Source organism: Lepisosteus oculatus, chromosome 8 (genome assembly GCF_040954835.1).
Source record: "Lepisosteus oculatus isolate fLepOcu1 chromosome 8, fLepOcu1.hap2, whole genome shotgun sequence".
Lineage (NCBI taxonomy): Eukaryota > Metazoa > Chordata > Actinopteri > Semionotiformes > Lepisosteidae > Lepisosteus > Lepisosteus oculatus.
This window is the reverse complement of record NC_090703.1, coordinates 10,444,251-10,456,747: the sequence shown is the minus strand read 5'-3', so window position 1 is coordinate 10,456,747 and position 12,497 is coordinate 10,444,251. Positions and strand designations below refer to the sequence as shown.

The 12,497-nt window shown below is 47.2% G+C and overlaps 2 protein-coding genes across 3 annotated transcripts in view; one reads left to right on the top strand and one right to left on the bottom strand.

The window, feature by feature from the left end:
- The first annotated feature begins 656 nt into the window (after positions 1 to 656).
- On the top strand, positions 657 to 11,220 carry tpp1 (tripeptidyl peptidase I). The gene is made up of 13 exons (XM_069193199.1): positions 657 to 797; positions 1,533 to 1,604; positions 2,157 to 2,296; positions 3,254 to 3,404; positions 3,616 to 3,737; positions 4,079 to 4,257; positions 4,597 to 4,795; positions 5,286 to 5,474; positions 6,354 to 6,426; positions 6,750 to 6,870; positions 7,961 to 8,119; positions 8,216 to 8,341; positions 9,174 to 11,220. Exons 1-13 carry the CDS (start codon positions 787 to 789, stop codon positions 9,312 to 9,314), a joined length of 1,683 nt encoding a protein of 560 aa, XP_069049300.1. The 5' UTR covers positions 657 to 786; the 3' UTR covers positions 9,315 to 11,220.
- The window catches only part of fancm (FA complementation group M), a 62,886-nt gene continuing 61,535 nt past the window's right edge, over positions 11,147 to 12,497 (bottom strand). The window contains exon 23 of one of the 2 annotated variants that reach the window (XM_069193198.1): positions 11,147 to 12,055. In XM_069193198.1, coding sequence (XP_069049299.1) covers positions 11,737 to 12,055 — 319 coding nt within the window. In that variant the 3' untranslated portion in view covers positions 11,147 to 11,736. The remainder of the gene's footprint in view (positions 12,056 to 12,497) is intronic. The other variant, XM_015350263.2, reaches the window with a different exon arrangement.

Below are 12,497 nucleotides of genomic sequence, written 5' to 3'. Positions count from 1 at the left end.
TCTCTTCAAGTCACTTCTGCCGTAAATGAATAAGGTTGTTTTTTATACAATTTCATAGCAACGCTTTAAAAAATCATTTATCAAAATAAGGTTCTTGTTTCAGTGCTTTTTTATAAAATAAGTTTGGACCTCAGAGGTTTTGCTAATTGACCTTGAGGAGGTGTCTGTCGTTGTTTACGTGCATGTTAACTTCCTGTATGTTCTCATTTGAACAACGGCTTCGTTTCCCACTTCAGTTTCCCTTCTCTGACAAAGCGCCGAAAACGCCCCCTTTTTTTGTATTTGGAACTATTTTATCATAACAATGAACAACAAACAAAAAGTTGTCTCAGTAGAAAATCTGTCTTCAGCCTCAGGAACTCTTGGTTAATAATGTCGTTCACAGCCAGCCTTTTGCGGTTCATTACAAGCAGCAGAGGCTGTTCGGATCAGAACAGCAGATCCCATAGCTGGGCTGTCTCTGTATCTGTCCAGGTATCTAAGGGGTCGCCCATGTGGGTACTCTTTCCGTGGAGGATGATACGCAGGTGGTCTGTCGGATTTAAACACCGGTTCCTTCACAATGACCACTTCGTGGGTTAAATATATATATATAGTCCCCCCTGGAAAACAACTTTCTGGCCACTTCCTCCTCGAGGGCCGTGTGCCGTCAGCTGATCGGCACGTGACCAGCGGCGGGTGGAAGAGCTGCCGCCGCGCGCCGCGGTTCTGACCCTGACATTGCGAGGCTGAGGAGGTCCTCTCTGGAGCCCGCTAGCACCCACTTCACCCAGTCCTGACAGCAAAATGCGGATTCTGTAAGTGTGCCGATCTTGAAAGCTATTGTTACTGCCTGTTTGCGATCTACAGGGAATGCTTTCCATTGCTTTAGCAGAACATTAACCTCCCGTCGCTGGTTGTAACGCGCAGGCAACAAGCTAGTCAGTGCTCTTCGTTATTTGTTAAACAAAAGTATTAGCCAGTATAGGTTCATTTAATAGGAATTAAAGGAAGGATTTTTTCTACCATATTTTCATGAGTCTTGCATTGTAATGTAACGCAGTCATCGGTCGCGATCGCTGTGTGCCGTCTAAACTTCCCTTTGCGCTTAATTATTTATCTGAAGGTTTTTGTTGGTAAGTTTTATTCAGTGTCACAGTTGTTGCCAATTGTTGCTTCGGGTTTTCCGCCGGTTGAGATACGTGCAGTGCTTGTAATGACAGATGTCATTCTTGATCCGCAAAACTTCATCGCTTTTAAGATTCCGGTTTCCAAGACAACGAAGCTTTAATTTTTAAATGCAGGATTTACTGTACAAGAATCCGTACGTTTCAGTGGGTTGCGCCATTCTGAAACACTCCTCTAAGGAATGCCAAAATAAAATTATTTGAACAGTCAAGTAAAAGCTCATATAAACAAGACAGGACTTAGTGGCCTTTTAAATTTGAAAGCACGAAAACGTCAGGAGTAAACACAAGTCAGGTTGTGTCAAGAATTATGTTGTCTGTATAGTGCTGTTCAGTTAACCTTTGTTCGTGTTATTTCCGGTTCAGATTTCCCATTCTCGCTTTGCTGAGCAGCTGTCCGGTGTGGAGTGTGTACCTGGAGTCTGATCAGGACACTTCGTAAGGAGCTCTTTTTTCAACTTTCTAGTTAGGTTTTGAAGGAAATGTAAACCCCCTACTAAGCGTATGAAAGCTTCTGCTATTTTGATTTGTGAAAAGTGTAAAATTCTTGGAGTGCTCACTGCAAGAGTTGTTTTCCCAATTAACAAACCGTAATGGAGCAGAACTCCAATTTGACTCTTGATCAAAAAAAATGTGCCCTTAAGTCAAGTCCCCATAATCACGAGCATGCCTGGAACAGGCTCTAGGATTGTTTCATAGCAGATGGGAAAACCACAGAGAAAACTGCTGCCCTCAGACCATTTGGCTCCAGGGTTCTTGCACAAAGGGAAATGAAAGGGGAAGCATGAAGAAATGCTCCCGTCTCTCGTTCATCCGAGAATCTGTGAGCGTTGCCAGAAACAGAGGCTAGCGTCCGCTGTCCGGACGGGAACGCAGAGGCAGGTTTGGAGAGGATGCAGGAGCCCTCGTGCACACCCGCGCGCGTGTCCTCCCTGTACCTGATGCACATCTGCTCAGCCGCCCTGTCCTGTCCCCCCCCCCCCCGGCCAGTATTCCCACAGGCTGGGCTCACGCCGGCCGCGCCGCTGCGTCCGACGGCCTCCAGCTGACCTTCGCCCTGCGCCAGCAGAATGTGGGCCGGCTGAGGAAGGTGCTGGAGGAGGTGTCGGACCCCGACTCGCCTCAGTACGGTAAGGGAACCCCCCCTTTCCCCCCTCGAGTTCTCAAGAGCAGGATGGGTCTGGATCTGGCCTGGTTTTGCATGGGGGCACGCAGAGACCCTGACGGCGGAGACATGAGGTCTGTGTCTTGCGTGCCGATGTCCAACCTTCCCAGCAGGGCAATGGAAGGACAGGGATTTTCAGAGCTGATTTTTGTTGCTCCTGACCACAGAGGATCTGAAGATTGACAAGTCAGTGTGCAGTGTCCCCGTTGTTACCGTTGAAGCCCTGCTTGTGTTTCACATGAGTGTGGTCACTACTGTACCTCTTCCTCTTACTGGTTTTGGTGCTGCAATGAAGCCTCCTTGTTGCCTACAGCCCTGTTTCTAAAGAGTGTCACTCACCAGCAGGAGGATTTGAGAAACTAGATTGAAGTTCATCCACTTTTTAACATCTTGCTGCAGTTCCCGACTTCATATTTCACAATCTGTGAAAAGCATGTGATCTTTTCTTTCCTCGTGCAATACAATGGGCTTCTCTTGGCAGCTCTTTAAAGGTCAGGAAGTAACAGATTTAAGTCGCAAGGTCTCTCGCCACACTGCAGGTTTAGAAGTGAAGCGTGCGCTTGCAGCTCTTCTGTCAGAGCCTTCTTTGTAGTTATACCATCCTCTTCCTAGACCTGCCCGTGGTTTGGCTGGTGCCATCTTCGATAAAATAAAGATAGGCATGCGTTCTCCAGATTCGTCACTGAATAGGTAAAGTAGTCCACAGGCAATAGTTCAGCCTCTAAAAGTGAGAGGTTTTGAAATAGCTTGGAGAGTTGGAGAAGGAGAAATGTCTTTAAACCTGTTTTGTCTTTGTTGAATTCATATATTTTTGTGCCCTATATGAGTCAGGAGTCTGTTCTGACACCTTCATTTCTTGCAAGCAGGTGATCATGGGAAGGCACATCTGTCTCTGAGCCCCGGCTCTGTTTGTCTTCCACAGGAAAGTACCTGTCCCTGGAGGAGCTGTCTTCTCTAGTGCGCCCTTCGGAGCAGACCCAGAAGTTAGTTAGGAGCTGGTTGCAGAGTCATGGGATCAAGGCCTGCAGGACTGTGTACACACAAGATTTCCTACAGTGTGACATGTCAGTGCGGTAAGAGCAGTACCCATTCAGCTCAAGCTGCAGCTGTGTGCCTGACACGATTGTACAGGGCTGTATTTTCCTGCTGGGTCTCTTTCTATCACCGGTGTGTGTTTCAGATATCAAAGTCAGTCTTCTCACACCAGCGGTGAGAGAGTTTACCATCTCTGTGGCGTGCTACGGACATGCCCTCTTTGTGACGGAGTTCCTTTTGCCCCTGCAGGGTGGCGGAGACCCTGCTGCCTGGGAGCGAGTTTCACCGCTACCTGAAGGGCCATCTCTCCCTGGTGAGGTCACCGGCTCTGTACCAAGTTCACGAGGAGCTGGCGGAGCACTTAGACTTCGGTGAGCTATCCCTCCGCACCACAGAGGTCAGAGATCAGATTGGGAATGGGGTTCACCAGGGCCCACAGGAAACTGGTTTATACTGAGGTGCACAGAAGTTTAGATCTGCTCTTCCTTTGAGTTTGCAGTCCCTCCTTGAATACTTAAGCATTTTAATTGGGCATCTTTGGAGTGCCATAGAAATGCCAGTGCCCACTTAGAAATAAAAGCAGTGGCTTGAGGGAGTGACTTTTTTCAGATCAGGGAGAAACTGACATTCACGAGCACCGCGAGGTTTCTAGCTGGGCTTTTCCTCGGACGACTTGGTGGGTCCTCACGGCTGCTCTGTTCTCCCCTGCCAGTGGGGGGGCTGCACCGCTTCCCCGCGGCGACGGAGGCCCTCAGCCGGGCCTGGGCCAATCAGGAGCGGCGAGAGGCGGGGTTTCACCTGGGGGTGACGCCGGCGGTTCTCAGGAAGCGCTATAACCTCACGCGCAGCGACGTCGGATCTGGCCAGAACAACAGCCAGGCCGTAGCTCAGGTACGGAGGACCGTGCGCCTGTCTACCCGAGCCAGGAGGTCTGGAGAGGGGCACGCGGCAGCCTGAGTGCCTAAGCTATTCGTTATAAAATTGCATGAAAAGAAACTTACGACACTTTTGAAAAAAAAGTAACTTTAAATTTCAGGTACATAGCATTCTTCGTCGCTGCTGCTTTGTTAAATTTGAGGGGTATTTTCTCGCTTTGTTTTTAGTGGGGATGACTAACTGGTTTTGAGTTTGATAGCTTTCTGGTTGCACAGCCCTGTTATTCCCAGAGTGTAGAGATCCTGCTTGCTGGCAGTGATGCCCGTGTCAGCCTGTCCCCTTGTGTCTGGGCAGTTCCTGGAACAGTACTTCCACCCTGCGGACCTGGCAGAGTTCATGATGCTGTTCGGCAGGGAGTTCCAGCACCTCTCCGAGGTGGACAGGGTGGTTGGCAAGCAGGAAGGTGGCAAGGCTGGGCTGGAGGCCAGTCTGGACATCGAGTACATCATGAGCACAGGAGCCAACATCTCCACCTGGGTCTTCACCAATCCAGGTGCGTGTCTGGGCATGTGCCTCGTGGAGCTGGGCGCTCCACCACAGTCTTTCTGGGTGCTGTAGTCAAACCTGTCCTGCATGCGGGTGCTGCAATTCAAGACTTGCAGCAGAGAGAGTTGTGGGACGTCCCAGTCAAGCCAGTGGCCTCTGATTAAACGTGAGCCCGGGCTGTTCCATCCATATCCAGCAGACAGGACAGTACTGCAGTGCTGTGGGGGGGGGACGACATTTTGAGAAAATGGCCTCAGTGATCATGCCTCCTGGCGAATATGAAGTGAGAACATCCCACCAACGTAAATGACATGTTTTATGAGCCCGGATTTTCAAAACCGAAGTGCCAAAAAACCCCAATTCTTTCAGATTCGTTTGTCCCCCCCATGTGGAGTTTCTTACCAGAGCAGTTTAGAGGGGTACAGTAACTGAAAAGAGAAGGAGAGCGAACAGGAGGCCTCCAGCAAGATAGGAAAGCTCGTGTGCGTGTGTTTCAGGGCGGCACGAGTCCCAGGAGCCTTTTCTGCAGTGGATGCTCCTCCTCAGTAACCTGACGTCTGTGCCTTGGGTCCACACCATCAGCTACGGAGACGACGAGGACAGCCTGGCCACGGCCTACATGGAGCGCATCAACGTGGAGTTCATGAAGGCGGGCGCCAGGGGTATCACCCTGCTCTTCGCCTCCGGTACGCTGGCACGGCGCGGCGCGGGGTGGGATCCAGGGCAAAGGTTCCCACAAGGGGGAGAAGCTGGGTCTCGCTGTTTCAGTAATTTCTGTATCTAGTGGCGATCTTCACAGCCAGCGGAGCCACTTTGTGCAGTAAAAGGTAGTGTTCTGGCCACTTGATTGGAAACTGCTAAGCATCTGTGTGACCCTGTTGAATCACTCTGTACTGACGTTCAAGACCTTAAAAAAGGGTTTGAACACCGGGAGCAGTAGAGAAGAACATGAGCAGTGCAGGTAAAATCTTTTACCTTGTGACCTTGTCTCAGGTCTGTCCAGAGCAATTATAACCTAGTACATCTCTCGGAGAGCCCCATTCTGAAGCCTGTGCAACAGAGGGGCTCCTACAAAATCTCATTGCCCATATTCGAGAGCAGAATTGCATCCTTCCAGAAATCCCACTTGTGCCTGGCATGAATGGGGATCTCGCTAGGTCATACGCATGTTGCAAGTCTTAAAAACAAAAGGTGCACATGTTGGCCTTCGGTGGGAGCTGAAGTGACCAGCTAAACAAGGTAATAAATAATGAATCACTGGCCTTCATCTCCATGGAAACTGAGGTGCCGTTACCATGGAAACATACACCTAAAGGCAGTTATGATTTTTTTTTTTAAAGAGGCTCCTGTATAATGCAGCAATACTGCAGTTGTTTTTAAAAGTCATGAAGCTATAAAGGAGAAAACGAGTGAAATATAATTGATGTGCTTCGTAGCCTTCCAAAGGTGTTATAGTCTTTAAACAGGGGGAGCCCTTTGACAGTTTCCTGTTCTCTGTGGTGCCCCATGTTGAGCTCTGAGGTCAGTGTGTGTGTGTGTACAGTAACAGCTGTTCTCTTGTCCAGGGGACAGTGGAGCTGGCTGTAAGGAGGTCACCAAAGGAAACAATGTATTTAGACCCAGTTTTCCTGCATCAAGGTAAATAAACCTTTTTATTACTGCAATAGTGAATTCCAGACCTTAGATCGACAAAGATTTTTTTTTGTGATTCTGTAGGTTAAGCATCTCCCTTGGCTTAAGGCTAACGTATGCTGAATGCTGTAAAGTAGTTCAAAGCTCTTCCGGACCCCTTACAGGGTTCCATGTGAAATGCATCAATAACAGCTGTTGTAACAGCTGTAACATCAATGCCCTTCATTTGTCTCTCTAGCAACTTCCAATAGAACTTGTGGGTGATTCATATTTGTCTTTGGCCCGTTTTTATCTCAAACCTAAAGCCCTGTCTGGCTCTTCATTTCCAGCCCCTATGTGACCACAGTTGGCGGCACATCTTTCAAAAATCCCTTCGCGATCACGTACGAGGTGACTGATTATATCAGTGGTGGTGGATTCAGCAACGTGTTCAAGATTCCTGACTACCAGGTAAAGTCATTTACAGAATTCAGTTACAGTGATACAATAATGTGAATGTATGACAGTGTTATACAGCTGCATTGAGAAATGTATCAGTTCTGGTCCTGGAGGACCACACACCTGCTGGTTCTTACTCTGCCACACCTCTCTTACACATTGACTAAATAACAGGATTAACTTGAAGCGTCTGACTTTGTTCAGCTCTTACTTGCGTTGGACATTGCTTTTCAACCATGGCATTTCACCAATGAAACAAAATCTCCAACTTTTGAGTAGAAACAAAAAATCAGATTGCCAATATTCCCATCAAGTGGCTTATTTGCTCAGTTAATGCGGTACTGTAATGTTATTTTTATATTTCAGAGTTAGAAAGAATCAGCATTGATACAAGTAACTTGTAAAACATCCAACTTAGATTGCAAAATAGGCGAGATTTCAAGGTATGCGCAGTGCTGTGTTCTGCGTTTCTTACCGAGGCAACCGTCCAGTGAAGTGTGCGGCCCTATGACACTGTAAACAAGCAGGCTTCTGCACACATCTCTTTCAGTCCAATAGAAATATTGCTTTCAATTTTGAGAGCGTTTTGCCGACAAATGCTGCTTGTTAACTCTGCATGCGCATCACATGTCTGCGGTGATTACAGACTTCTATGGCTACTAGTGAGTAGGAAGGGCTGCTTCACATCACAATTCGTGGGAACTCAAATGCAAGTTTGGAACGATGTGGCGACTTACAGTACTTCCACAAAGTTCACGATTCCGTGCTTAATTCGAAATGTGTCATTTTTTTCTAGAACGTCAATGATTTTATTTGGTTACCCAAATTTAACAACCAGTTTCAGAAATTGCGAAGGCAGTTGCCCTTTAAGGTTTCACTTAGGTAATTAAGTTCGGCTGGAATGAAAGCCAGGAGAGGTGTGGGCACCCTCGTACTGGACCAGGGCGGGGAACCCCTGTTCTAGGGTGCAGCAGCAGTATCCCCACCTGGGATTTGGAGCTCTGCTGTCCGAAGAGCTTGTGGCTTGAAGATGACATGCTACTTTTTAGAGACAGGAGCAGGCTGGGGTGTATGATGTACTGACAAACCCACCCGTGTTCAGGTGAATGCAGTGAACTCCTACCTAAAAGCCACGAAGGCACTTCCTCCCAAGACCTACTACAACACCAGCGGGCGCGCCTACCCTGACGTGGCTGCTCTGTCCGACAACTACTGGGTGGTCAGCAACAGAGTGCCCATCCCCTGGGTCTCCGGCACCTCGGTCAGTACTAATCTTCCTGTGGTTTTCTGTACAGTGTCTGTGGTTCCTTCTTGACTGAACGGGGCGGGGAAAACAAAAACTTCCTCTGTCTTCCAGGCCTCCACGCCGGTGTTCGGCGGGATTCTGTCACTGATAAACGACCAGCGCTTCCTCAAAGGCCTGCCGTCCTTGGGCTTCCTCAACCCTCGCCTCTACAAGCTGCAGGGCAGCGCCCTCTTCGATGTGAGTCGCACTTCTCAACGCTGGCTGGGTGGTGGAGATAGTAGAGCAGTTTATTGCCATATGGACATATGTATATTGGAATTCTTATTCGGGCCGAGCTCTCGGGAGACGCATAGTACAGAAGACAATACGATATAATGTAGATGGTACATTACAAAACAGTACGTGGTGAATAGTTAAAACCAGAACAATTAATACATTGTAGAGAACGATAAATATGTGGTAGTGAAAAAAAACAAGATAGACCAAGTGAAAAGTGCATAGTGCAGTGGTGTAATGGGTTCTGAGGCATTGCACAGTTAGCTGTTTGTGATGTGCACTGCTGTAGGGTTTAAGCTGTTCTTAAGCCTAGCGATCTGTACATTTACTGGTGCAGTAGTGCTTGCCAGAGTGCAGGGGGAGAACACTTTCTGGCCAGGTTGGTGGGGCCATAGTTAACGATAAAATACCTCCCAGTCTGATACTTGTCGGCTTGTTTTAAATCCTGACCCGTTTGTTCTAGTACCCATCTAGCTGATTGGAAAAGCTAACTGTATATTTAAGCATTCCTAATGAACGGATGTATTAACATGCAATAAGAGACTTACTGCGAGACAACACTAGGTGGCACTCAAGAAATGAAAATGAACAGAAGTCCTCTCTGGGCCAAGCTGTTGACTTTTATTAGTCCCACAGTGGAGCTTTAATATATGGAAGAAGGAAATTGTGTTTTGGATTTTTTTGTTCTCATGCGAGGGAAAGATCAGTTTTGTTTGGTGTGTCATTTGAACCTATTCCTTCACGTGCTCATCAGACATTGCTCTCCTCTCGCGTCTCGGATGTCTTTATCCAGGTGACGGAGGGGTGCCACCTCGGCTGCCTGGACGAGCAGGTGCAAGGGAAGGGCTTCTGCGCTGCCCCCTCCTGGGACCCCGTCACGGGCTGGGGCACGCCCAACTACCCCGCCCTGCTGGCGGCGCTGAGGGACAAGTAACCCCAGCAGCTCGCCGTCAAGAACGGGCACCGCTGGAGCCTCACGGGGTTTTACGGGTTTTAGTTCGGTTTCTAACTGCGAGGACATCTTAACGTGATTGCGACGCCCTGGTAGAGGTTTACCAAAGACCTGTCTTGCCACGGGCTTTACTGTTTTATTGTTCTGTTTGTTTTTAAGAATTGCCCATTAATGTCAACAGCCGGTTGCCTTCATGGGCTGTTCCACCCATCGCCTGCGGGCAGGTTGGTCCCGACGGTAATCGGGGCAGAAGGGGGAAGCGAAACGAGGGTTGGGTCTCCAGAGGGAAGTCAGGGTGTGGTGAGGATGGCTGGTTTAAAAATATCTTGGAGGCATAAACCATCCTCTCGCCATTTGTAATGAGAGGTAGATAACTGGATTTGATTTTAACGAAAATCAATATTCCTCTGGTTTTTTTTTAATGCGCATTTTTCTGCTGTAGGTAATGAGGGTTTCCTTATATTTTTGATAAAATTTGTAATGGGGTACTAGCATTTGTTTTGTTTTGTTTTTTATTACACGGATGAGCCTTAAGAAGGGCATTCTGCTCGTATGATCTAATTGGGGAGCTAATGAGCAAGCTGGGCTGCCCCTTTAAGGACTCGGATCTGTCTGCAAGACTGCAGTGCCGGGTCTTACAAATGGGGAAAAAGACTCAGTGTAATGGACTCCAAAGAGGTTGACTAGGACAAATTATCCTACAACCTGGACATGAAGTTATTAGAAAAATAGTGACTAGTGTGTTGTCTTAATTAGTTTAGTTTTAAAAGGTGGTACATTTACAATGAGGTATTTACAGACAGTTGGAATCTGCTTTCCAGTCTGAATGTAGGAAAGTGGTTTACTGATCTTTTTTTTTTGCAATTTAATATTGCAGCTACATTGATAGCTGACAGGATGTCAGGGCGTAGCCTTAGGGAGAGAATTGTTCTGTTTGGATTAGGGAAGTGGTGAGTAAAAAAAAAAAAGCTGTTTGATCAGTGTGTCATTAATCTAAAAACAATGGCTGGCAATCACCTGTTGTAGACATCACAATATGAAATTGTATAATGTTTTAAAAAATGCTTAGGCAATGATTACTTGATAACCATGTCATCTTGCAAATGGTTGGTAAAGGCACATAAAAGTGTAATAATTATGATACTGCAGTAAAATTAAATCTAACGACATATGTTGGGGGTGGTGGTGATAAGCTTTCAGCACCAATGCTACTGTATGTTAATAAGCTTTATAAGAAATTCCGCTTCACTTCATATCCTGTTGTGGTTAACCTATCAAACTACATGATAAGTATAAGTTCACATAGAATGGGGAAGGTCACCTAGTTTGAAAGACCGTTGCTCACTGCTGAAACACGAAGTATTTGGTGTTTTCTGGGATTAAACTGGCTACTATTTAAATGGGAGCTTTTTAGTTTTGCCATCATTCAAGAACTACAGCTCATGGGGCTGAGAGCAGGTGAGCCTTCTTAAATGCCACATTAACATGTATGGTTACAAATTGTCATTTTAACCTAACACATACCAGAAATCTAGTCGGCAATTCTACAGTATGTCAGTCACAGGGTACAAAGACAATTCAGGGAGGTTTCCGAGGCCTGGTTACAAAGATGCTGGGCCTCACTGCTAAAGGAGGGCTTTCGACAGCGGTGCAGTGTCACCAGCACCGCAGGGTGAGTGAAGGTGAAGAGGGTACATGAGGGTTCAGGTCTGCTCCTCAGTCATGCCGCCTGGGTGTACCGTGGTACAGGAACTGCAGCAAAGGGCACACCTACCTCACACTCATCACCAACTAAAAAGCCCTCCAAGCAGGAAGAGTGTTTGTGGTGACTACTTTATTTACATATTTGTACATTATGAGACAAAATAAAGTGCTTTTTCTGAATGTTTCCAGTCTTCGAGTGTGGCTGGATTGGAGTTTCCTCAGTCAACACCCTCTCAGATTTGTGCAAACGTATTTCCTATACCAGAACGAAAACAGTCTAAAACGTTGATTTTTCTAGAAAGGATATTAATTATCCGTACAACTAAGTGCAATTCATGGTCCACTGAAAACATGTTTTAGATGTATAAAAAATATTGCAGCTGAATTGGATGTACATTAGAGGTAGCAGCCTCTATGACTTTGGTTACAGTGAAAATGTTATTTCAGATTAAGAAAAGATCCTGGGAATCACTTACTGGCTGCTCTAGACAGACCAGGCTGTATTTTGAGCTACTCTATCAGTCCAGCTGGCCAGTAACATATTCCAAGCCCTCACACTGACTTTTTCTACAAATTACAAATTCATCATTTGGTTGTTTTTTAACAAACTATCTTCCATAAGTGTCTTGCACCAACCAGTGGTTCTCGTCACAACAACCATCCTTCAATCAGGATTTTGCCGTTAACTGTCGAGGCTTTTTCAAGCTCTCGCTACAAGCTTTCCCAGAGTGGGCCGTGACCCTGTCGGTACCAGCCAGCACAGCCGGAGGGGTGATCGGACTGCTGCCAGGGTGGCTGCGTCATCGAGGGTCTGGAGCTGCTCCCAGCCTGGCGTCAGAGGCCGCTGCTCTTGGCGCCCCCTGCCGGCCTGTGGGGCAGCAGGTCGGGGTGGAAGGCGTAGCGCAGGCAGCGGAAGATCTCCTCGGCCCGCGGTCTGCTCACACAGGCGCCGGCTGCCAGCTCTTCCACAGCACTGCCGGCGAGGGGGAGAGGCGTTAGGGCGCTGCTTGCACGGGCCACTTGCCAGAAACAAATTCAAAATTCGGCCAAGGCAAGGCGCGTCACTGAAGGGGGAAAAGCTTAGAGCTGGGTTACCGTCAAACCCCTGGAATAAGTTAACTTTGATCAATTGGACTTGCGTTTAAATTGATTCATTTGGGGATGAAAAATCAGAATACCCTTAAGCCTACAAGGGGCAGGCCTCCTTTGAACAGATTGCTTACTTAATTGATCGGGACCTTCTAAATGGTCCTAATCTTTACAAAACAGTTTAGAGTGTCCTGGGGACACTCTAGTGTATAGGACCGCTGGCTTAAAGGTTTAGGAAACACACTAAGCAAGGCAACTTTTGCAGCCTGTTCATTAAACTGATCAGATTAAGGTGTTAGGTGCTTTAGGCACTGCTGCATCAATACTTTGTTACATATACAAATATCCTATTTTGATAGTACCTTTTTAAAT